The sequence below is a fragment of the Tursiops truncatus genome, chromosome 20 (assembly GCF_011762595.2).
Source record: "Tursiops truncatus isolate mTurTru1 chromosome 20, mTurTru1.mat.Y, whole genome shotgun sequence".
NCBI classification, from domain to species: Eukaryota; Metazoa; Chordata; class Mammalia; order Artiodactyla; family Delphinidae; genus Tursiops; species Tursiops truncatus.
The window spans coordinates 19,816,945-19,839,768 of record NC_047053.1 but is presented as its reverse complement, the minus strand read 5'-3'; the positions used below and the strand labels follow the sequence as shown (position 1 = coordinate 19,839,768).

Genomic DNA, 22,824 nt, shown 5'->3' with positions numbered 1-22,824 from the left:
CCTTATGTTAGCAGAGCTATGCAGGAAGGTACAGATGAGAGAACTGTGTTAAGCCACAAGTGGTCTGTGTTTGATTTCATTACTTGCATCTTCTCCACGATTCCACGCTACAGTTTATTCACACATACACATGAGCATACTCCAAGGAATACATGCTCAGAAACAAGGTCCGCAGCAGAACCCCAGACATATACAGTCCACAACACGTCTGTTCTTTGAGGCATAAACATGGAAGCGGATGCACACACAGAGACGGTCAGATACTCAGACTCTTATATGTATCCAGATACAAAGAACCATAGCTACACAGCATGCACACACATACACGTACACCCTAACTGAAATGAGTTCTCTCTGAAGCCCGTTTGACCAGATGTCTTTGGAAGAAGGGATATAGGATTTACAAAAATGAAAATTGCAACGATAACAGGGTAAACTTACATGCTCACTAAACTGGCCAAAAAAAAAAAGTTGGAGAGGAGTTGAATAATGACACCCAATGCTGAGGACTACTTTTTATAAAACAAGTGTCTTTATACATTGCCACTAACAAAGAAATGGTCGCTTTTTTTTGGAAACATCTTTCTTATCGCTCCAGTAGTCAGATGTGTTTATACTCTCTTTTGCTGTAATTCCACTTCTAGGAAGTTAATCTAAAGAAAAACATCAACAAGAAGAAAATTTGACTTATAGAAAAGTAGCCACAACACTGTTACTTAGGAAATAGTGGTAGCCAGATAAATAACTACAATTAAATCCCGTTATCTCAGTTTGAGGCAATCTTTTCCAGCCACATCACAATGACAATTATGAAGACTAGGGAACATCACAGAAAATATTTATGATAAAGTCAGTGAAAAAAAAGAGCACAAAACTGGGAGTTCACTGTGGATGGGATGAGATGAAGATTTGTCTACAAAGAGCTAAACAATGGAAAGTGAGAAACGAACAGTTCTTTGAGAGAGATATGACTATTATTGATTTGGTTTTTTGTTTGTTTACTTTAATGTTGTTATAATAAAGATTTCTGTTCCCAAAGCTATCTGTAATATAAAAAACCCAATGTAAGCCAGCCTGACAACTGCAGTAAAGATTTAACCCACTCGCGGATAATGGACCCTTAGCAACTCCTATGTTCGAGGGGCTGTATACACAGACATGTGCATCTCTAAGAATGCCATGTGTACATTGGACTTGGTCAGCCTCCCAGCCTCAACCTACAAGAGTCTTAAATGACAAGCTAAGAATTGTCCATGGTGCTTCACAGGCCTAAGGCTCACCTCTGTTATTCTTCCAATCCCTAAACTTGAATATTTTCAGGTGATCCATTTAATACAAATATCTGAACTTGCAGCTCTTGATCCTTGGAGATAAGACTCCAGTTGGTGAAAAAAGTTATTCGGTAGGGCCAGAGACCAAGTAAGGTCTAGGCTTTCCATGAACTAGCTCTGTGACCTTTGACCAAACTTGTTAGCATTCACTGAAAATTGACCGCTTTGGGTGCTGTGGTGGATGCCCTACACCAGAGGTCCTCAACCTTCAGGAGCGCCAGAATCACCTGGAGGGGGTTTCTTGTTGATACAGAGGTTACTGGGCCTCACACCCTGTGATAAGACTCAGTAGGAGTGGAGTGGGGCCCAGGAATTTGCATTCTAACAAGCTGCCAAGTGATGTTGAAGCTGCTGACCCAGTGTGGAGGGCCACTTGCTCTACATAGATTTTGCTCAAAATAACCTTGCAAATGAAGGGCCTTAAATATTACTCCCATGAACTAAGAGGATAGAGAACTTGAGTGACTTGGAAAGTCATTTAATCTTCTTGGTAATAAGATTACCTCCTGCTCTTTCAAGAACTGAAATATGGAATTGATGAGACAATCCAGATACTAGTCATTTGCTCTGATGTGAATACCAACGCGCGCGCACACACACATACACACACACACACACACACACACACACATACACACACACACATCTTCCCCTCTATTATGGAGACCCACTGCCAGCCTGCCTTCTTTTTCAATATGAACTATCTCCAGGGGTCAGTTTCCTGTTTGTTTTTTGTTTTGTTTTTCAGTCAATGAGAATGAACTGAATTAGATGGTCAACTTAGAAACATGCATGGTTTCTGCTGTCACCAGGGATCCTCAGCAAAGTGACAGCATGCACTGCTAGTGACTCCGCAGATGACCCAGGCTTTGTGGTCTCAGGCTTATCAGTGTATCCACTGGGCTGCCTGGGTGAGCTGGGTGCTGCGGACATGCAGAAGAGCTACTGCTTTGCAGCTGTGTGCCAGCAGTCCATCTCTGTGCATCTCAGCTGTAGTATGAGGAAAATAACACTGACCTTCATCAGGTAGTGGTGAGGGTTCAATGAGCTGCACGTGTAAAGAGCACAGACTGGTACCCAACAGAGATTTTCCTGGGCCTTGATGAAATGGCTCCAAACTTGACATAAAAGAGTAAGAGGGTGAAAACAGCCAGAACACTCCTGGTTGAAACACAAAAAGAAACAACAAAAAAAAGAGAGGGGAGCCTTTCTTAACCAGATACCATGGCTCATTACGGTCAATGCAGTGATAAAGTAGGTGACCAATAAAAAGAAAGTCCATAAACAGAACCACGTATGTAGGATGTTATGGTATGTGATATGGCTTGTACGTCACATCAATTCAAAAATTAGGCCTGGAAAAATGGCAGTCCATATGGAAGAGAAGATTAAATTGGATCTTACACCATATGCAAAAATCAACTGCAGATGGTTAAATGTTAAAAATACGCCCCTGGGGCTTCCCTGGTGGCACAGTGGTTGAGAGTCAGCCTGCTAATGCAGGGGACACGGGTTCGATCCCTGGTCTGGGAGGATCCACGTGCCGCGGAGCAACTAGGCCCGTGAGCCACAACTACTGAGCCTGCGCGTCTGGAGCCTGTGCTCCGCAACAAGAGAGGCCGCGACAGTGAGAGGCCCGTGCACCGCGGTGAAGAGTGGCCCCGCTTGCCACAACTAGAGAAAGCCCTCACACAGAAACGAAGACCCAACACAGCCAAAATTAATTAATTAATTAATAAACTCCTACCCCCAACATCTTCTTAAAAAAAAATACGCCCCTGAAAATTTTAATAGAAAACTTTAATAGAAATATCTTTTGAACTTTGGGGAAGGGAAAGATTTCTTAAACAAGATACAAAAATGTTGACTCTAAAAGAAAAGAATGATACATTTTCTGTATTACAATTAAGAGTTTTCTTTCTTAAAAAGACAACTTGAAAATAAGCTACAGGTACTTCCCTGGTGGTTCAGTGGTTAAGACTCCACGCTCCCAGTGCAGGGGGCCTGGGTTCGATCCCTGGTCAGGGAACTAGATCCTGCATGCTGCAACTAAGACCGGCGCAGCCAAATAAAGAAAGAAAGAAAGAAAAAAGAAAATAAGCTACAAATCGTAGACTATATGGCAATCCACATCCTAACAAAGGATTATATAAGAATGTATCAAGAGCTCCTTGATATCTGTGAGAGACTCTATTCTGTTTAAAATGATTCAGAATATATTGTCCTACATCATTGGCTTTGTGCTTGGCCATGTAACCTCCTTGAGCCAACAGAATGTGAGCAGATAGGACATGTGTCATAGCTTAACAGAAGCTTTAAAAGCATTGCAAGTTTCTTTTTCCTGGATCCTCTGCCAGGAGAATGACATATCCTAAACAAGAGCTGTTCCTTTAGCCTGAGCCCAGGAGTGGGAAGACTTGGGGCAAGGACCTGACCCACAGGTTGGAACAGAGATGCAACTGACCTGCAGACTTGAGAGCAAAAAGGAATGTTTCTTGTTAGAAGCCACCGATTTGGGGGATGAGGTGGGGGGGTTGTTATGGTAGTGAAAGCTGACCAATATGGAAACTAGTACCTAGCAGTGGGGTGCTGTGCTACCCAAAGAATAAAATGTGTGGTTTTGGCTTTGGGGCTGAGTGGCAGGCAGGGAAATAACTACTATAGGGGGCTGGAAAACCAGCAAGCTATGTAATGTAATAGTTAACCATTTGGAAAAACTGTCACATGTGATCATTCGGAAGGGCTCCCTTCCCCTACACTGCTCCTCTGGGAACGCACAGAAGGAGAGCTTCCCAAACCTCCAAAGGCCAAAGCCTTCCTGGCTTGACCTGTCATAGCATGTGTCCTCTTAAAACACTTACAGCCCCTTAGCTGTGTGTCACTAAATGTCCATGTCAAGGTCAATACCGTCCCATGTGTCCACCTCTTCCCTGGGGGTCCATACTCACCCTCCAGGAGCTTGGGCACAAAGTGGGCGGCTGCCTTGGTCTTCTTGACTCGATTTCCCTTCATGACTCGGCCCTCCTTGTCCAGGCCCATGTACCAGGCCCGGCCAGAACGACGCTGGCGATAGAGAGCAGAGGCGTACAGGACATAGTAATTCTCAAAGACGCACTCCTTAAAGCGTCACTCAGCTGTGAAATGTGGCTGAGGAGACAAAGACCCAGAAAGGCACACACAGACAGAAACACAAAAAGACACATCACTGAACAGAAGGGAGCCCTGGGAAGAACAAGGCAGGATATAATCCATACGTTTGAGACTGGCAGAGCCAACTTCTGAGTCCACGCAGGAACTGGGAGAAAGGGAGGATGAGGAAGAGTCTGGTGGCCCCCCGAGGGCCGGGAACTAGACTTCTGGGGGCCTGGGATAAGAAGATAACTTCTCTCTGCTCTACTCCCAACCTCTCACCATCCAGGGCACCTGGAGGGAATTTCTGCTTGGAGGAGTTCCTGAATCCTTCCCCAGCATCCTGAATGACTCTGGGAAAGTGAGTAATAATGAGGTCTAGAGGAGGTTGGAGAAGACACAGGGGTCCTAAAAGATTGAAAGAGTTGGACATTCAAAGAGCCTGGGGGTATTTAGGAGGCTGTTGGAGGAGAAGGGATTGGAGGGAGGCTACAGGAGGTGCTTGGGAGCGGGCAGTGAGGACAGGGTGTCGGCAAGAGCTGGAGGGAGAGCAATCCCTGAGTTGCAAAATATCTGTAGCTGGGAAGGCTGTAGCTAGGGGAGTCCCCTGACTCCAGGCCACTCTGCCCCCTTGTCTCACCGAGCTGTAGAGCAGCCCCTCAGCGTTCATGGCCACGTAGTGACCCAGCTTGGCACTCTGGATGGTGACTACACAGAGCCCCACAGGGATCAGGTTGAAGTGGGCTGGGGGTGGAGAGAAGGGGTATCGGTACCCCAAGCCTCCAATCTACATCTGAGCCCCCCCACAATTATGGTCCTAGTTCTACTTCTTCCTTTGCGGGGTCAAAGAGCCAGACTGAAAACACCAGAACCTGAAGCCACAATAGGACTGTCATCTCCTGTGCCTGTGCTCCCCCTTCCCACCCAGCAGCTGGCTTCCCCTCTCACTGAAAGAGCTGGTGTCCTCTGGGGTGCCCTGGATGCTCCCATCGGGATTCGCCTGGAGGTAGAAACGCTGGCGGCAGAACAGTTTGGTGACGATGCCTTTGAGCTGAGTCTCTGGAGAGAGAGACATTCATCTCGGAACATGACATCTCTGTTCCCAGAAACATTGCTACACTTGGCAGGATCAGAGGAGAGAAAGAAAGGAGGATGGAGGGAAGGAAGAGGGTCCCAGGGCCCCAGCTGCCTGACCCTCTAAGCAAGCTCTCTCCCACCTCTCTTTGACTCCAGAGGAAGCTGGGGTGTGGGTCCCTTCTGCCTCCTCTAACCAGCTTTCAGTTGAATTGATTGAAATTTATTTAAAGGCTTAATTCCTACTCTACAGCTCAACCAGAATGAGGGGAGGGGAGAAGAAGGAAGAGGAAGGGGAGAGATATATGGAAACGCAGAGGACAGAGGGAGACAGGCAGAGCTACTGAAAGGGCAGTGTGTTTGCGAATGTGGGGGGTATTAAAGGTGACCCCAGGGTAGGGGCGCCCCCTCAGGGGTGGGGGTGGCACTGGACCTGACGCTGACTCAGCACCTGCTGCTGCAGCTGCCGCTCGCTTCGCGCGGGCCTCGCCTTGGCCCAGCGCCGGACTGTCTGACACTGACCCATCTGTCTGTCTGTCTGTCTGCTGGCTCGCGGGGGTCCCAGCCGTCCCTGAGGCTCAGCCTCTCCCCTTCAGCCAGGTAACCCGCCTGGGATGGGGGATATTCGGTACCAAACCAAGGAAATGGGGGAGGGGGCCAGGGAGCTGGTGAGGCAGGCTGACTCATGTGGGGGCTGGGTCCCACACAAAGGGTGGGCTGCTGACCTACCACTGCGGAGGGCCGGCGGCGGGGGGAGGAGGACGCCAGCGGCGGGGTGGGAGGGTCTCCCCCTAGGGGAGCTGAGAGCGGACGGGAGCGAGGCCAGAGGGACTTCCCGCCTGTCGCACCGGGACGGGGACCACAGGCTAACCTTCACAACTCTCTTTGCCTGGCGCTTGCGGCCGAGTTCCCGGTACCCCCTCGTAGGTGGTACGACCGCCAGTCTCCGTGCGGGTATCCAGCCGTGTAGTGTGTCTGAGTTCCTCGCGGCAGAGGGTCTCCTGAGCCCGTGGGGCCCGATTTCTGAGCCGCGTAGGCGGTCATTGGGGAGTGCCCAGCTTCCTTCTTGAAGTGCACGTCACGGGAGAAGGGCGCACAGAGGGCCGGACTCGCGAGGTAGCTGCAAGGACACCCGGGGGAGACCTGGGGAGATTGGTACCGAGCCAGGCAAGCTCGGCGAGGAGGAACGGAGCCAAGGCTCGGAGGAGCGGGGGAACCGGGGCGGGGGCGGGGCTTCCGGAGCCGCAGAAAACCTCGGGGTGACCCAGGCTTCCGGAACCCCCAAGCCCCTCCGCTCGGCATTGAAAGAATCTCTCATTGAGAAGAGAGGGCACGTAGTCAGAGGATGGTGGGGGTGGGGACTCCTGTGTTGGGGGGGGGGCGAGCGGGAGCTTCCAGGCTTCGGGGCACCAGGCTTAGCCCCTCAAGCCTTCCCCCTGCCCTCGAAAGCGAGGAGACTCGGGGTTATGGGCGCGAGACAAGGGAAACTGAGGCATCGTCTGGCCGAGGGTTTGTGGTCCAGGCCCACCCCCTTTCACTTTCGGGAAGTCCCTGTCAGTCGGGCCCCGCTCTTCCGAGTCCCTGGCCTCACCTTCCCAGGCAGAGAGACCGCCAGCCCGGAGACCCCGCCCCAGCCACTCACCCGGGCAGCGGTCCGGTCGCGCGGGCCGCCCCCCCCCCGCACAGTCGCACCTTGGACAGCAGGATGAGGAGCTGCTTCTGGCAAAGGGACTTGGTGCCGCGGGGACACACGCGCCGCTGCACCGACACGGGCCGGCTGCCCCCGGGCCCGTGGACCTCCCGCTTCTGCCGGATCAGGCTGCTGGCCAGTGCCGCCATGGCACCCCGGGAGGAGACACCCCCAAACCGGCAGGCTCCCGGAGCGCGCTGGGCCACCCCGGAGAAGCCCGCTAGCTCACCAGGACATGCTCTTGACTCTCCAGTCCGACTCGCCGCCTCACCCACGGGATCTGAGGATAAGCCCTAGACGACCCCCCCCCCCAGGCACCAGCTCCCACCCTTGGGCCTCGTGCTAGCTTCGCCAGACCCAGCAGCCTATGTACCTGTCAGTTGACCCCACCCTCGACCTTTGCCCCCCGCAGAAAACTCCCCCTTCTCTGATCTCCAGTGTCCCTGTCCCCCACTAACACTATCCCAAAGCCAAGACCCTCAAAGTTTCCAGGATGTGGTTCCAATATCCCCAGGCACCTTTCCACCCTATTTCCGGGCCCTGCACTCCTGCCAAAGCCACTCTTGTAATTTTAAGGGTGTGGGTCCTTAGCTTTGGGGATATTAGCTCACCCCACCCCTGCTGGGGTGCTGCCAGTGTCTAGGAAGAACCCAACCTTGGGGTCTTTTCTTTTGCCACCCTCTAATTGAAGAATCCCCCACTTTTTTTCACTGAAATCCCCAAAAAAGTATGCCTTGAAATATCCAGACTGTTGCCAATCAGCAAGAAGAGGTTCCCAGACCCTGTCTCTGGACGGTACCGCTTTTTACCAAGTCACCCCCATTTCTAGTGGCACAGCATTCCAGCTGCTGAGCCCCTTTCCTCACCTTGTTACCATCCACTCCTTTTGAAATCACCTCCAAATCCACCCTTCCTAGTGGTTACACCAGATGGTTGTCTGGAGGGCCCTGTGTCACCTCGGAATAAGGAGCATAGGTTTTTGGCTTTTTCTTTTTTTCTGGCAGCCCCTAATTTCCTCGGGGACAGCTGGTGCTGTTTAGATCCCATGCCCTCCAATCCAACCAGCCCCCCGAGAGAGGAGTGCACCCACGTTGTCACGGGTCCCCAAATGTGAACAGACGCGCTATAAATCAGAGCGCATCAGAGCTTTCTGCGACAGGGCTTCCTTGTCCTCCCCGGGACTGCCTATAGCGCCCCCTCTTCCTTCCCCGACGCCCCTCAACCTGTCCTCTCTTGTCGATCCGGGGACGGCTGGCGCTGGCTCCGGTTCCAGGCTCCTCCCTCCCTGTACCCCACAAGCGGAGCTTCCCCCCACGCCCAGCTAGACGTCCCGGACCCCAGGAAAGAGTGAGAGTGTCTCCGCAGAGAGCCCTGGTCTGGCGAAGTGAGCACTGGGCCTGGCGGCTGGACCAAGCGGAGCGGCGGCAGCGGCGGCAGCGGTAGCGGCTGTGGGAAGCTGAGGCGGCGGCGCGACAGCGGCTTCCCCTCCCCCGAGAGCCGGTCCGGGGGCGGGGCAGGAGGCGGAGACGCCGGGAAAGAGGGGGAGGTGAAGCTGGGCGGGCGGATCCCCGGGGTTCCTTGGAGGCAGGGAGTGGCGACGGTCTTAGAGACAGGCGGAGCCGAGGCAAGGCCGCATGTCTCGCATGTCTCCGGGTTCAGAGGAGGAGGGACAAGGAGGCGACTTCACTGAATGGAACTCTGGATGGGGGGAGAGGTTGGGCTTAGATAGGTGGAATGGCGGATGCCCCGAGAATGGAGAAAGGGACCCTATTGCCCGGGATGGAGGACAGAACTGGATGAGGAAGGTGGGGGGAATAACTGAAGAGATAGCGGTGGTGGTGAGGTCTAGCCTGGGGTGAAATCCGGCCTCCTTAATGTCTCTGCTTTTGTGTGAGACAAATTGGTCAGTCCCTGGTGTCCATACCTTTCTCCTTTACACGTTTTTTCAGCAAATATATTACCCCCATCCCGATTGACCCCTAAGCGAAAAGACCATAACAACTGGTGGGAGGTGGATGCCAGGGGCTGCACCGGAGTGGGAGGGGTGCTGGCCACAGATTTGGAAAGTGGAGAGGCCAGAATGGAACGACCTGTGCCAGGGATGGGGCGGGAGGAGGGTGGGAGGAAGCGGAGGAACCGGCGAGGAGGCCTTCTAGAACGGGCTCTTCAGGCCCAAAGGGCTCAGCCTGTCTCCCAGGTGAGGGGAGAGCAGCCCCCTCCACATCCCGCTGGCCAGCAGAAGCACATTCCAGGTTAGTAGGAACAGCGTCTTTAATGGGCTCCGCCTCCCACGCCGGCTAAGCCGCCCCCCTTGCGTGCAGCCTTGGCCTCTTCCACAGCGGCGCGCAGGGCGCTGGCAGGGTCCCTGCGAAGCATGGCCAACGCCCCAAGCAGCGAAGCGGCGCCGTCCCCCGCGCGGAGCTTTTGGCCACTCAGAAAATAGTGGGGCAGCGTCCCGGCCTCGAGCACCCGGCCCAGCTCATCCAGCAGCCCGAGGCAGCAGGCGCCCGCATTCTCGGGTCGCGCCAGAGAGGGCGCGGGCAGCCGCTCACACGCCCAGTAGAGCAACGTCCGCAGGAGGTAGGGCGCCGCGACCCTAGTCCTGGCCACCAGAGGGCGCAGCAGCGCCTGAGCCGCCGCGTGCGCTTGCAGCAGGGGAACGGATATGCGCGTCTTGAGCGCCAGCTCTTGGCCGGCGAAGCAGAGCTGCCAGCCGGAGGCGTCCGGCCGCTCTGTGCCGCCGCCGCCGCCGGGCACCAGGTAGAAGGAAGACGACTCCGAGGCCAGCGGGCCGGCCCACGAGTGGCTCCGAGGCCCCTGGGGCCAGCCGGCCACGGACACCACGGGGATCAAGTCGAAAAGCAGGAGGCGGCGCGGGGGCCCGGGCGTAGCCAGGAGGATGGTGGTGACCCCCGCGTGGCGGGCTGCGTGGACCAAGCGCGGGGCACCCGGAACCGGAAACGGGGACTCAACGACCGCAGCCAGCGAAACAGAGAACCAGGCACCACCTGGGCGGGGCACAATGTGGGCCATGCCTCCGGAGCCTCCAACGGCTGTGGCACTGGGCTAACGTCGATTGCTTTGGTGACGTCACCATCCGTTGTTTTCGGTGGTGAGGGAAAGCCAACATCGGTTACGTTTGGTGAGGCAATTCTGGCACTGAAACATTACTAGGTGAGTTTTCCAAAGAATCGTGTGCCTCAGGCACAGTGACGTGTAGCTGGTCCACGGAGATTTGCGGATCCTTGGGAGTTTCTTTGCTTTGGGCTGGGTGGATCGAATCACGTCCTCCTGGGACTGGGGGTCCTAGGCAATCCTGCCATGCCTCCCGGACCGAGGTTCCGCGTACCTGATCTGGGAGGAAGAGCCATGTGTAACACGATCCCACGTCCGGTTGCAGCTCCTGCCCAGTGTCATCTAGCGAAAGCACGGGCACCAGGAGTGTGAAGCCGGCGTCGTAGTGAGGTCCCCGAGCGTAAGGACCTAGAGGCACAGGCCCCAGATCCAGGGAGCCCTCGCGAATCCCGCAACGAAGCAGCAGGAGCTCTGCCTGAGGAGGAAAGCGAGGGTCCCTTAACGAGACCCTAAGGGTGGCTTCTGACCACGCTAAAAATAGCTAAGTTCTCTGGGCTCTGGGGGGAGCTTTAAGATGCTGGGGGTGGGTGAACAGGGAAAAGGAAAATTGCTCTAAACTCTAAAGCACTGCTCTCCAATAGCATTTTCCATGGTGATGCAAAATGTTCTAAATCTGTGCCGTCCATGCAGTAGCCACTAGCTCCATGTGCCTACTGAGCCCTTAGAAGGTCGTGCCACTGAGGAACAGAATTTTTTTTTTTTTTTTTTTTTTTGGCCAAGCCATGAAGCTTGCGGGGTCTGAGCTCCCCGACCAGGGATTGAACCCCAGCCACAGCAGGCAAAGCGCCAAGTCCCAACAACTGGTCCACCAGGGAACAGAATTGGATGCCAGGGAAAGTCCGTTCCCTGAGGAAGAGAATTTTTAACATTTTAACTTAATTTTTAACAGAATTAATTTTCCTTAATTTTAACTAATTTACATTCCAACAGGCATTTGGCTAGTGGCTACTGTAATTGACAGTGCAGCTCTAGGGCCTTGGGGATAACGGATTCAGCTAGACAGCGATGGAGGGAAAGCGGGGATACTTTAGGTCCTCATCAGGTCCTGTGGAATTGGGCTGGGGTGGATGTCCTCAACCACCCACAGAACACTTCTCTTGTCTCTTTACTCCTCATGCATATCTGTCCCTCTTTTTCTAAGTTGCTCTGAGCACACTGATATCCCCACTCCTTGATGGTCTCTGGTGAGTTGTTGGATGTCTCTCGGTGAAGGCGCCTGGGAGACAGAGCTTCGCACTTGTCCCTGCCTGCTCTGAACTGTCCTCTGGCGGGCGTCAAAAGACCACATGTCCTAGCCGGGTGCCTGACCCAGGACAGTAGGGCTTCCAGCTGGTTTTGGGAGGCGTAGACATCTGGCGATAGTTCTGGCAGGCTGGAGGAACTGAAGTACACCCAGTCTTGCTGCCTGCTCGCCGGGAGGATGATTGCAGCTCAATTAGTACAGGTACCTCTGAGAAGGTTAGCAGGTCATTGTAGGCCACCTGAGCCTGGGAGAGCAGGAGTTCTGACTGGGTGGGACAGAAGTCCATGGTATGTGCTTGCCCAGCATCCTCCTTTCGAGGAACTGCCTCAGATATAAATGACTTTCGGGTCTGATGTGGGCCCAAAACTTGGACAGAGTCAGTTCCAGATGGTTCTTGTGGAGGCCAGGGTTTGGGATAAGGCATGAGTTGTTATGGAGGCCTGATCTCTTGGATAAGCCAGAGTCTTGAGTAAGAGCTGGACCTTATGGGGGCCAGCATCGCGATTAATTCCCGAGTACTTGTGGAAGTTAGGGTCATGGGTATGTTCTGAGCTCCTATAATTTCCAGCATCTTGGGTAAGGCCACATCTCCTTTTGACTTCAGTGGCTTGGGTAAAGCCTGGATACTTACGGAGGTCAGAATCTTGAGTAAGGCCTTGGCTCCTGCAGACTCCAGAATCTTGGGTAAGACCTGGATTCTTGTAGTCTCCTGAGTCTCGGGTAAGGCTTGAGCCCTTATGGAGGCGAGGGGTTTGCACAAGGCCTGGGCTCTTCAGATTCCTGGCACAGGCCTGAGCTCTTGATGACTCCAGAGTCTTAGGCAAGGTATGGACGCTTCTCTGGCCCAGAATCTTGGGTAAAGTCTGGACTCCTAGAGACTCCTGCATCTTGGGCATTACCTGTACTCTTGTCGTATCCAGAATCTTGAGAAGGGTGTGGGCTATTATGGAAGCCAGTTTTTTGGGAGAGCTCTTGACTTTTATAGAATACAGTCTCTTGCTTTCTTTCTAGATTCCTATAGACTCCAGAATCGTGCATAAAGCCTGAGCTCCTCTGAATGTCAGAAGTTTGGAGAAATGGTGTGTTCTTGTGGAGACCAGAGGGCTGGGGTGAGATATGGGCGTTTAAAGAAACGTCTATCTCGAGTAGAACCTAAGCTCTTCTGGGAGCCAGAATCTTGGGTAATGACTGGATTCTTCTGAAAAGTCAGAGTCGTGGGAAAGGCTTGGATTCTTGCAGAGGTAAGGGTCTTGGGTAAGGCCTGGAAGCTTGTGGAGGCCTGGATCTTGAGCAAGGCCTGGGTTCTTGGGGAGACCTGGGTCTCGGGTAAGGCCTGGGTTCTTATGGAGGCCTGGGTCTTTGATAAGGCCTGGGTCCTTGTGGAGGCTTGGATTTGGGGTAAGGCCTGGGTTTCTGAAAACTCTACAGTCTTTTGAAGGGCCTGGGGTCCTTTGGAGGACAGAGCCTTGGTTGAGGCCTAGACTCTCATGAAGTTCAGGGGGTTGGGCTGGTTTGGGGTTTGGGAAGTAGTGGATAACTGGGGAGGAATGGGGCCCTGGGAAGAGAGGACAGACTGAGGAGACTTGGAGGTTGGGGGAAAGGTGGGGGGTTGTATTAAGGTGGAGGGCTTCTGGTGGTTGCTGTGTTGAAGGACAAAGGATCTGGGAGAAACAAGAGGCAGAGAAAGAGTGCATGGTGGAGGCATGGTGCATGGTGAGCTCTGGGCACTGGTTGGAGAATGGAAGCAAGGTTGAGAAGGTGCAGCATCCTTGGAGTACACCAGGAATGTGGGGTAGACTGGAGTCTGGGGGTCTGTGTTTCTCTTCTCAGAACTGCAAGGATGGAAGCTGCAGTAAGGGAAGGTCTTGGACTGTACAAATTTGTCTTTGGCATCATTTGAGATCTTCCCTTCCATATTCCCCAACTCCAGGTAACCCAGTATGGATCCTGTGGAGGGCTTGGCACTGTCCCCACTACATTGCTTCAGTGTTTGCTCTGCTGTACCAGAGCTCACCAGACCATGCCCCTCTTGGGGCCTGGAGGGGGTACCAACCCATCCACACTGAGGCGGCATCCAGCAGCAAGTTCTTTCTGGAATACCCAGAGTTCTGAGGCAGACACACATGGAATAAGTTCTGCTTTACCCTGCGGTCATGGTAGACCACATGGCCGGAGGAGAGGCCTTGGCTAAAGGCAGACAAGGTAGAGGGAATAGAACCTAGGATGGGCGTAGGGGTGGTGGACGGGACTTGAGTGTTTGTCAGGGCCATGCCCAGCCCTGGGACAGAGGTTGTGGCAGAGATCGGGACAGGGGCTGGTGTAGGGGCTAGGGCAGGAGTAGTAGCAGGGGCAGAAGTTGGGAGAGGGACCAGAGTGTTGGCATGGATATAGGTCAGATGAGCATGGGTCAGGGTGCAGACAGAAGTTTGGCCCAGGGACTGGCTGAGGCATGTGAGGTGTCCTGGTCTTGGGCCTGGGCTGGGGTATGGGCTGAGGTATGCTCAGGGCCATGGACCTGGGCAGGGCTGTGCTCAGGGGTGAGGGGCTGGGGAGGGGGTCTGGGCCTGGGGGGTGGTGTGCTCAGGGGAGTGGAATGTGGAGCAAGTCTGGGCCTGAGGTGGGGCGTGCTCAGAGGGGTGGGTGGAGGAGAAGGTCTGGGCTTTGGCAGGAGTGTTCCCAGTGGGGTGCACTAGGGAGAAGGCCTGGGTCTGGGCGGAAGTGTGCTCATGGGCGTGGCCTCGGGAGCAGGTCTCAGACTGGGTGGGGGGCGGGTGTGCCCAGGGGGGTGGGCTGAGGAGGTGGCCTGGGCCTTGGCAGGAGCATGCGCAGGGGGCTGAACCGGGGAGCGGGTCTGGGCCCGGGCTGGGACCTGGGCTGGGTCAGAGTCTGGTGTCTTAGTCTTGCTGTCTTGGGGCAGGCGGAGTGGAACCACGTCCACCTTGCTCATCCTGCGGAGCATGGAAGATGTCTCCTGCCTGGAGTACAAGGTGGCTTGGGACTTTAAGGCTGTGACCGGAGGGGCCTCCCCAGCTCCCACTACCCGCTCCATCCACAGTCCCCATGGAGCCTCCGTGGAAGCCCCAGCCCATCCACACTGAGGCGGCATCCAGCAGCACTTAGAAGCATTCTCGTCATTTGTGTCTGGTATCCAGGAGTTTGGGTGGTGGTTTGGGTGCCCGAGCAGGAAGCTTGGGCGATGGCGGAAGCGGGAAGAAACTCTTGAGCACAGGTTCTTGGGATGCACGGAGCAGCGCATGCACATGCGATGGCTGCCTACACAGCTGGCTTGCTTGTCTGCGGGGAAAGGCGAGATGGGTCAGGGCCTGGCTTCCTGAGGGCTGAGAATCAAGGCAGGGATAGAAGAAAGGGGACAGGCCCACATCCCCTGAACCCACGCTGGCGCCCACTCACCTTTGGGGAAAATACGATTGAAAAGTACCCGCAAGTAACTCTTCAGATGCCTCCAGAGCTGAGGGAAGCAGGGGAGGGGGGAGACCGGGAGCAGGGTTAGCCCTGAAATCCAACACTTGTCCGGCCACACCCCAGCAGCCCTCCCACCTCAGCCCCTTCAAGACCCCAGGGCTCCCCCAACCGCGCTGCACAGATCCTGCCCTGACCATAGTCACCACGTTGATCCCCACGTTGAGCAAGATGAAGCTGACCGGGATCAGAAGAATTGAGTATCCTTGCTCCTGGCATTTCCTGGGGATGGGGCCAGTGAACGGCTCGGCTCGGTAGAGGGCTCGCTCACCCATGGCCGGGGGTCCAAGGACTGCCTGGGTCCCCTGGCCTCCACATAGTCACTGGGAGCCAGACTGGGTCATAATGGGGCAGGTGGTGAGGTCACAGTGAGGGAGGGGGACGAAAAGGAGGGCCCAGAGTGGCATTCCCTGGTAACCAGGGTCAGGTAAGCTGAGCCTGGACAGTCAAACAGGGCCCGGTGGCCGGCACACCTCCCCTCGAGTGGTCATTCATTTGCTCACCACCCGCTGACTCACTTGTTCAAATGACACATTGCGTCTCTTGGCCCCTCCTGAGACTAGGAAGACCTTGGCCTCAGAGGCCTGCTGAAGGCCTGGCTGGAGTCCAGAGCCTCAGCCTTCTTCATGCCCTTCACTGGGCCTGGAGCTGGACCTGCCCAGATGTGGAACCTCCCAGTTTGGAAGCAGCTTCTTGTATGAGGCTCTTTGGGGACAGGGAGAGCTGAGACACAGAGGAGGTGCCCAGAGACCAGGGGTTTGGAGTCTGCAGCTGCAGATGTACTTAGTGCATGGTATAGGACCAGGAGGGGCCTGCTGGCAGAACTGTGGCCACTAAACCAAGGGGACCCTCAGGCCAAGAAGGGGACACTGGCTTCTTATTGCAGGAAGCCAAGGGCAGGGGCCCAGGCTGGCAGAAGGAGTGGCGCTTCCAAGCCACAGACCACCAATGTTTCCTGGACTCTGGCGCTCTTTATTAATCTCTCCATGCCCTGCCCCCACCCCGCCCCCACCCCCATTTGCCGCCCGGTCAGTTCATTTTCCCAGTCTGGCTCCTGTGCAGAGAGGGCCTCGAGGCCGAGGTGGAAGGTAGCAGCGAGTTGGCCCGTGCTTGGCTCTCCTGCGGTTGCCGCTTCCGCTCCAGGCTGTCATACACCTGGTAGTTGGCATTGCCCCCCGGGTTCCGGCTGAGTGGCATGAAGGTGGGCGGAGGTGGAGGGTGCTAGGTAGCCTGGACGTCGGGCAGGGGCTGGGAGGGGCGGAGGAGCAGCGCTGAGTTGGGAGCCGGGGCCCGCTTGTACGAGGCCTCGGCCAGCACCGTGAGGGAGGCGGACGTGGGCAGCATCTCCGCCCATTCGGCTGCCCGGCGCCGCACCGCGTGGGGATCCCGGGAGTAGTTCAAGTGTCCCATGAAGGGGTGCGGGCTGCGGTTGGGCTGGCTGTGAGCACAGCTGGGGAGGCTCCGTCCGTGGGCCGGGGGTGGGAGTTGCGCTGCCAGGCTTCGGGCCGGCAGCCCAGGAATTCTTACATTCCTTTGTCCCAGGGGTCTGTCTCCCCAGTGAACTAGGCCTAAGTCCATGGGCAAGAAAATTAAGTGGAGACACCTCGAAAAATTTAGAGGCCTATGAAGGAGGAGACCCTCAGAATCCAGCGCTCAATTTGGGGAGCCTAGAACACAAGGTTTCCTAGTCACTGACAAAGAGAGGTCTTCTCCCTCAGTAACCAAGAGCCCCAAACACAGCCCAGAATGGGGGAGGCAAGTTTCCATACACCTGGTCGTGACCCAAGAGACCAGATGAGGAAAGCTGAAGCCTGGGCTCTTTCTCACAGTCTGGGGAAATCAGGCACTTAGGTGTCCATCCCCACATCTTACCTCCTCCCCAGAGGGTGGCTTCTGAGCCACGCTAAAAATAGCTAAGTTCTCTGGGCTCTGGGGGAGCTTTAAGATGCTGGGGGTGGGTGACAGGGAAAGGAAAATTGCTCTAAACTCTAAAGCACTGCTCTCCAATAGCATTTTCCATGGTGATGCAAATGTTCTAAATCTGTGCCGTCCAGTGCAGTAGCCACTAGCTCCATGTGCCTACTGAGCCCTTAGAAGGTCGTGCCACTGAGGAACAGAATTTTTTTTTTTTTTTTTTTTTTGGCCAAGCCATGAAGCTTGCGGGGTCTGAGCTCCCCGACCAGGGATTGAACCCCAGCCACAGCAGGCAAAGCGCCAAGTCCCAACAACTGGTCCACCAGGGAACAGAATTGGATGCCAGGGAAAGTCCGTTCCCTGAGGAAGAGAATTTTTAACATTTTAACTTAATTTTTAACAGAATTAATTTTCCTTAATTTTAACTAATTTACATTCCAACAGGCATTTGGCTAGTGGCTACTGTAATTGACAGTGCAGCTCTAGGGCCTTGGGGATAACGGATTCAGCTAGACAGCGATGGAGGGAAAGCGGGGATACTTTAGGTCCTCATCAGGTCCTGTGGAATTGGGCTGGGGTGGATGTCCTCAACCACCCACAGAACACTTCTCTTGTCTCTTTACTCCTCATGCATATCTGTCCCTCTTTTTCTAAGTTGCTCTGAGCACACTGATATCCCCACTCCTTGATGGTCTCTGGTGAGTTGTTGGATGTCTCTCGGTGAAGGCGCCTGGGAGACAGAGCTTCGCACTTGTCCCTGCCTGCTCTGAACTGTCTCTGGCGGGCGTCAAAGACCACATGTCCTAGCCGGGTGCCTGACCCAGGACAGTAGGGCTTCCAGCTGGTTTTGGGAGGCGTAGACATCTGGCGATAGTTCTGGCAGGCTGGAGGAACTGAAGTACACCCAGTCTTGGCTGCCTGCTCGCCGGGAGGATGATTGCAGCTCAATTAGTACAGGTACCTCTGAGAAGGTTAGCAGGTCATTGTAGGCCACCTGAGCCCTGGGAGAGCAGGAGTTCTGACTGGGTGGGACAGAAGTCCATGGTATGTGCTGCCCAGCATCCTCCTTTCGAGGAACTGCCTCAGATATAAATGACTTTCGGGTCTGATGTGGGCCCAAAACTTGGACAGAGTCAGTTCCAGATGGTTCTTGTGGAGGCCAGGGTTTGGGATAAGGCATGAGTTGTTATGGAGGCCTGATCTCTTGGATAAGCCAGAGTCTTGAGTAAGAGCTGGACCCTTATGGGGGCCAGCATCGCGATTAATTCCCGAGTACTTGTGGAAGTTAGGGTCATGGGTATGTTCTGAGCTCCTATAATTTCCAGCATCTTGGGTAAGGCCACATCTCCTTTTGACTTCAGTGGCTTGGGTAAAGCCTGGATACTTACGGAGGTCAGAATCTTGAGTAAGGCCTTGGCTCCTGCAGACTCCAGAATCTTGGGTAAGACCTGGATTCTTGTAGTCTCCTGAGTCTCGGGTAAGGCTTGAGCCCTTATGGAGGCGAGGGGTTTGCACAAGGCCTGGGCTCTTCAGATTCCTGGCACAGGCCTGAGCTCTTGATGACTCCAGAGTCTTAGGCAAGGTATGGACGCTTCTCTGGCCCAGAATCTTGGGTAAAGTCTGGACTCCTAGAGACTCCTGCATCTTGGGCATTACCTGTACTCTTGTCGTATCCAGAATCTTGAGAAGGGTGTGGGCTATTATGGAAGCCAGTTTTTTGGGAGAGCTCTTGACTTTTATAGAATACAGTCTCTTGCTTTCTTTCTAGATTCCTATAGACTCCAGAATCGTGCATAAAGCCTGAGCTCCTCTGAATGTCAGAAGTTTGGAGAAATGGTGTGTTCTTGTGGAGACCAGAGGGCTGGGTGAGATATGGGCGTTTAAAGAAACGTCTATCTCGAGTAGAACCTAAGCTCTTCTGGGAGCCAGAATCTTGGGTAATGACTGGATTCTTCTGAAAGTCAGAGTCGTGGGAAAGGCTTGGATTCTTGCAGAGGTAAGGGTCTTGGGTAAGGCCTGGAAGCTTGTGGAGGCCTGGATCTTGAGCAAGGCCTGGGTTCTTGGGGAGACCTGGGTCTCGGGTAAGGCCTGGGTTCTTATGGAGGCCTGGGTCTTTGATAAGGCCTGGGTCCTTGTGGAGGCTTGGATTTGGGGTAAGGCCTGGGTTTCTGAAAACTCTACAGTCTTTTGAAGGGCCTGGGGTCCTTTGGAGGACAGAGCCTTGGTTGAGGCCTAGACTCTCATGAAGTTCAGGGGGTTGGGGCTGGTTTGGGGTTTGGGAAGTAGTGGATAACTGGGGAGGAATGGGGCCCTGGGAAGAGAGGACAGACTGAGGAGACTTGGAGGTTGGGGGAAAGGTGGGGGGTTGTATTAAGGTGGAGGGCTTCTGGTGGTTGCTGTGTTGAAGGACAAAGGATCTGGGAGAAACAAGAGGCAGAGAAAGAGTGCATGGTGGAGGCATGGTGCATGGTGAGCTCTGGGCACTGGTTGGAGAATGGAAGCAAGGTTGAGAAGGTGCAGCATCCTTGGAGTACACCAGGAATGTGGGGTAGACTGGAGTCTGGGGGTCTGTGTTTCTCTTCTCAGAACTGCAAGGATGGAAGCTGCAGTAAGGGAAGGTCTTGGACTGTACAAATTTGTCTTTGGCATCATTTGAGATCTTCCCTTCCATATTCCCCAACTCCAGGTAACCCAGTATGGATCCTGTGGAGGGCTTGGCACTGTCCCCACTACATTGCTTCAGTGTTTGCTCTGCTGTACCAGAGCTCACCAGACCATGCCCCTCTTGGGGCCTGGAGGGGGTACCAACCCATCCACACTGAGGCGGCATCCAGCAGCAAGTTCTTTCTGGAATACCCAGAGTTCTGAGGCAGACACACATGGAATAAGTTCTGCTTTACCCTGCGGTCATGGTAGACCACATGGCCGGAGGAGAGGCCTTGGCTAAAGGCAGACAAGGTAGAGGGAATAGAACCTAGGATGGGCGTAGGGGTGGTGGACGGGACTTGAGTGTTTGTCAGGGCCATGCCCAGCCCTGGGACAGAGGTTGTGGCAGAGATCGGGACAGGGGCTGGTGTAGGGGCTAGGGCAGGAGTAGTAGCAGGGGCAGAAGTTGGGAGAGGGACCAGAGTGTTGGCATGGATATAGGTCAGATGAGCATGGGTCAGGGTGCAGACAGAAGTTTGGCCCAGGGACTGGGCTGAGGCATGTGAGGTGTCCTGGTCTTGGGCCTGGGCTGGGGTATGGGCTGAGGTATGCTCAGGGCCATGGACCTGGGCAGGGCTGTGCTCAGGGGTGAGGGCTGGGGAGGGGGTCTGGGCCTGGGGGGTGGTGTGCTCAGGGGAGTGGAATGTGGAGCAAGTCTGGGCCTGAGGTGGGGCGTGCTCAGAGGGGTGGGTGGAGGAGAAGGTCTGGGCTTTGGCAGGAGTGTTCCCAGTGGGGTGCACTAGGGAGAAGGCCTGGGTCTGGGCGGAAGTGTGCTCATGGGCGTGGCCTCGGGAGCAGGTCTCAGACTGGGTGGGGGGCGGGTGTGCCCAGGGGGGTGGGCTGAGGAGGTGGCCTGGGCCTTGGCAGGAGCATGCGCAGGGGGCTGAACCGGGGAGCGGGTCTGGGCCCGGGCTGGGACCTGGGCTGGGTCAGAGTCTGGTGTCTTAGTCTTGCTGTCTTGGGGCAGGCGGAGTGGAACCACGTCCACCTTGCTCATCCTGCGGAGCATGGAAGATGTCTCCTGCCTGGAGTACAAGGTGGCTTGGGACTTTAAGGCTGTGACCGGAGGGGCCTCCCCAGCTCCCACTACCCGCTCCATCCACAGTCCCCATGGAGCCTCCGTGGAAGCCCCAGCCCATCCACACTGAGGCGGCATCCAGCAGCACTTAGAAGCATTCTCGTCATTTGTGTCTGGTATCCAGGAGTTTGGGTGGTGGTTTGGGTGCCCGAGCAGGAAGCTTGGGCGATGGCGGAAGCGGGAAGAAACTCTTGAGCACAGGTTCTTGGGATGCACGGAGCAGCGCATGCACATGCGATGGCTGCCTACACAGCTGGCTTGCTTGTCTGCGGGGAAAGGCGAGATGGGTCAGGGCCTGGCTTCCTGAGGGGCTGAGAATCAAGGCAGGGATAGAAGAAAGGGGACAGGCCCACATCCCCTGAACCCACGCTGGCGCCCACTCACCTTTGGGGAAAATACGATTGAAAAGTACCCGCAAGTAACTCTTCAGATGCCTCCAGAGCTGAGGGAAGCAGGGGAGGGGGGAGACCGGGAGCAGGGTTAGCCCTGAAATCCAACACTTGTCCGGCCACACCCCAGCAGCCCTCCCACCTCAGCCCCTTCAAGACCCCAGGGCTCCCCCAACCGCGCTGCACAGATCCTGCCCTGACCATAGTCACCACGTTGATCCCCACGTTGAGCAAGATGAAGCTGACCGGGATCAGAAGAATTGAGTATCCTTGCTCCTGGCATTTCCTGGGGATGGGGCCAGTGAACGGCTCGGCTCGGTAGAGGGCTCGCTCACCCATGGCCGGGGGTCCAAGGACTGCCTGGGTCCCCTGGCCTCCACATAGTCACTGGGAGCCAGACTGGGTCATAATGGGGCAGGTGGTGAGGTCACAGTGAGGGAGGGGGACGAAAAGGAGGGCCCAGAGTGGCATTCCCTGGTAACCAGGGTCAGGTAAGCTGAGCCTGGACAGTCAAACAGGGCCCGGTGGCCGGCACACCTCCCCTCGAGTGGTCATTCATTTGCTCACCACCCGCTGACTCACTTGTTCAAATGACACATTGCGTCTCTTGGCCCCTCCTGAGACTAGGAAGACCTTGGCCTCAGAGGCCTGCTGAAGGCCTGGCTGGAGTCCAGAGCCTCAGCCTTCTTCATGCCCTTCACTGGGCCTGGAGCTGGACCTGCCCAGATGTGGAACCTCCCAGTTTGGAAGCAGCTTCTTGTATGAGGCTCTTTGGGGACAGGGAGAGCTGAGACACAGAGGAGGTGCCCAGAGACCAGGGGTTTGGAGTCTGCAGCTGCAGATGTACTTAGTGCATGGTATAGGACCAGGAGGGGCCTGCTGGCAGAACTGTGGCCACTAAACCAAGGGGACCCTCAGGCCAAGAAGGGGACACTGGCTTCTTATTGCAGGAAGCCAAGGGCAGGGGCCCAGGCTGGCAGAAGGAGTGGCGCTTCCAAGCCACAGACCACCAATGTTTCCTGGACTCTGGCGCTCTTTATTAATCTCTCCATGCCCTGCCCCCACCCCGCCCCCACCCCCATTTGCCGCCCGGTCAGTTCATTTTCCCAGTCTGGCTCCTGTGCAGAGAGGGCCTCGAGGCCGAGGTGGAAGGTAGCAGCGAGTTGGCCCGTGCTTGGCTCTCCTGCGGTTGCCGCTTCCGCTCCAGGCTGTCATACACCTGGTAGTTGGCATTGCCCCCCGGGTTCCGGCTGAGTGGCATGAAGGTGGGCGGAGGTGGAGGGTGCTAGGTAGCCTGGACGTCGGGCAGGGGCTGGGAGGGGCGGAGGAGCAGCGCTGAGTTGGGAGCCGGGGCCCGCTTGTACGAGGCCTCGGCCAGCACCGTGAGGGAGGCGGACGTGGGCAGCATCTCCGCCCATTCGGCTGCCCGGCGCCGCACCGCGTGGGGATCCCGGGAGTAGTTCAAGTGTCCCATGAAGGGGTGCGGGCTGCGGTTGGGCTGGCTGTGAGCACAGCTGGGGAGGCTCCGTCCGTGGGCCGGGGGTGGGAGTTGCGCTGCCAGGCTTCGGGCTGGCAGCCCAGGAATTCTTACATTCCTTTGTCCCAGGGGTCTGTCTCCCCAGTGAACTAGGCCTAAGTCCATGGGCAAGAAAATT

General features: G+C 55.4%; 3 protein-coding genes and 2 pseudogenes across 13 annotated transcripts; all 5 read right to left on the bottom strand.

Moving 5' to 3' along the window:
- Nucleotides 1-3,112: 3,112 nt before the first annotated feature.
- Nucleotides 3,113-10,514, bottom strand: LOC117309627 (transmembrane protein 102-like). Of its 11 annotated transcripts, XM_073797722.1 has the most exons (6): nucleotides 7,177-7,554; nucleotides 6,406-6,654; nucleotides 5,409-5,519; nucleotides 5,101-5,204; nucleotides 4,280-4,478; nucleotides 3,113-3,380 (listed from the first exon to the last, which is right to left on the bottom strand). In XM_073797722.1, the coding sequence occupies exons 1-2, from the start codon at nucleotides 7,371-7,373 to the stop codon at nucleotides 6,408-6,410; spliced, it is 444 nt and encodes a 147-aa protein (XP_073653823.1). In that variant the 5' UTR covers nucleotides 7,374-7,554; the 3' UTR covers nucleotides 3,113-3,380; nucleotides 4,280-4,478; nucleotides 5,101-5,204; nucleotides 5,409-5,519; nucleotides 6,406-6,407. The 11 variants fall into 11 exon arrangements, with proteins under 11 accessions (XP_073653823.1, XP_073653818.1, XP_073653821.1 ...); XM_073797717.1 differs by having other exon boundaries at nucleotides 6,406-10,514; XM_073797720.1 differs by having other exon boundaries at nucleotides 4,280-4,394; nucleotides 6,406-10,514.
- An 831-nt stretch (nucleotides 10,515-11,345) lies between these two features.
- LOC141277386 (uncharacterized) lies at nucleotides 11,346-13,314 on the bottom strand (annotated as a pseudogene).
- Nucleotides 13,315-13,429: 115 nt separating this feature from the next.
- Nucleotides 13,430-14,864, bottom strand: LOC117309539 (uncharacterized). Its single transcript, XM_073797958.1, is given in 4 exon segments — nucleotides 13,430-14,012; nucleotides 14,015-14,147; nucleotides 14,149-14,358; nucleotides 14,442-14,864. Coding segments are annotated over 4 exon segments (1,203 nt in total). The 3' UTR covers nucleotides 13,430-13,575.
- A 2,632-nt stretch (nucleotides 14,865-17,496) lies between these two features.
- Nucleotides 17,497-19,667, bottom strand: LOC141277385 (uncharacterized; annotated as a pseudogene).
- Nucleotides 19,580-21,014, bottom strand: LOC117309538 (uncharacterized). Its single transcript, XM_073797956.1, has 2 exons — nucleotides 20,592-21,014; nucleotides 19,580-20,508 (listed from the first exon to the last, which is right to left on the bottom strand). Exons 1-2 carry the CDS (start codon nucleotides 21,012-21,014, stop codon nucleotides 19,726-19,728), a joined length of 1,206 nt encoding a protein of 401 aa, XP_073654057.1. The 3' UTR covers nucleotides 19,580-19,725.
- Between the last annotated feature and the right edge of the window lie 1,810 nt (nucleotides 21,015-22,824).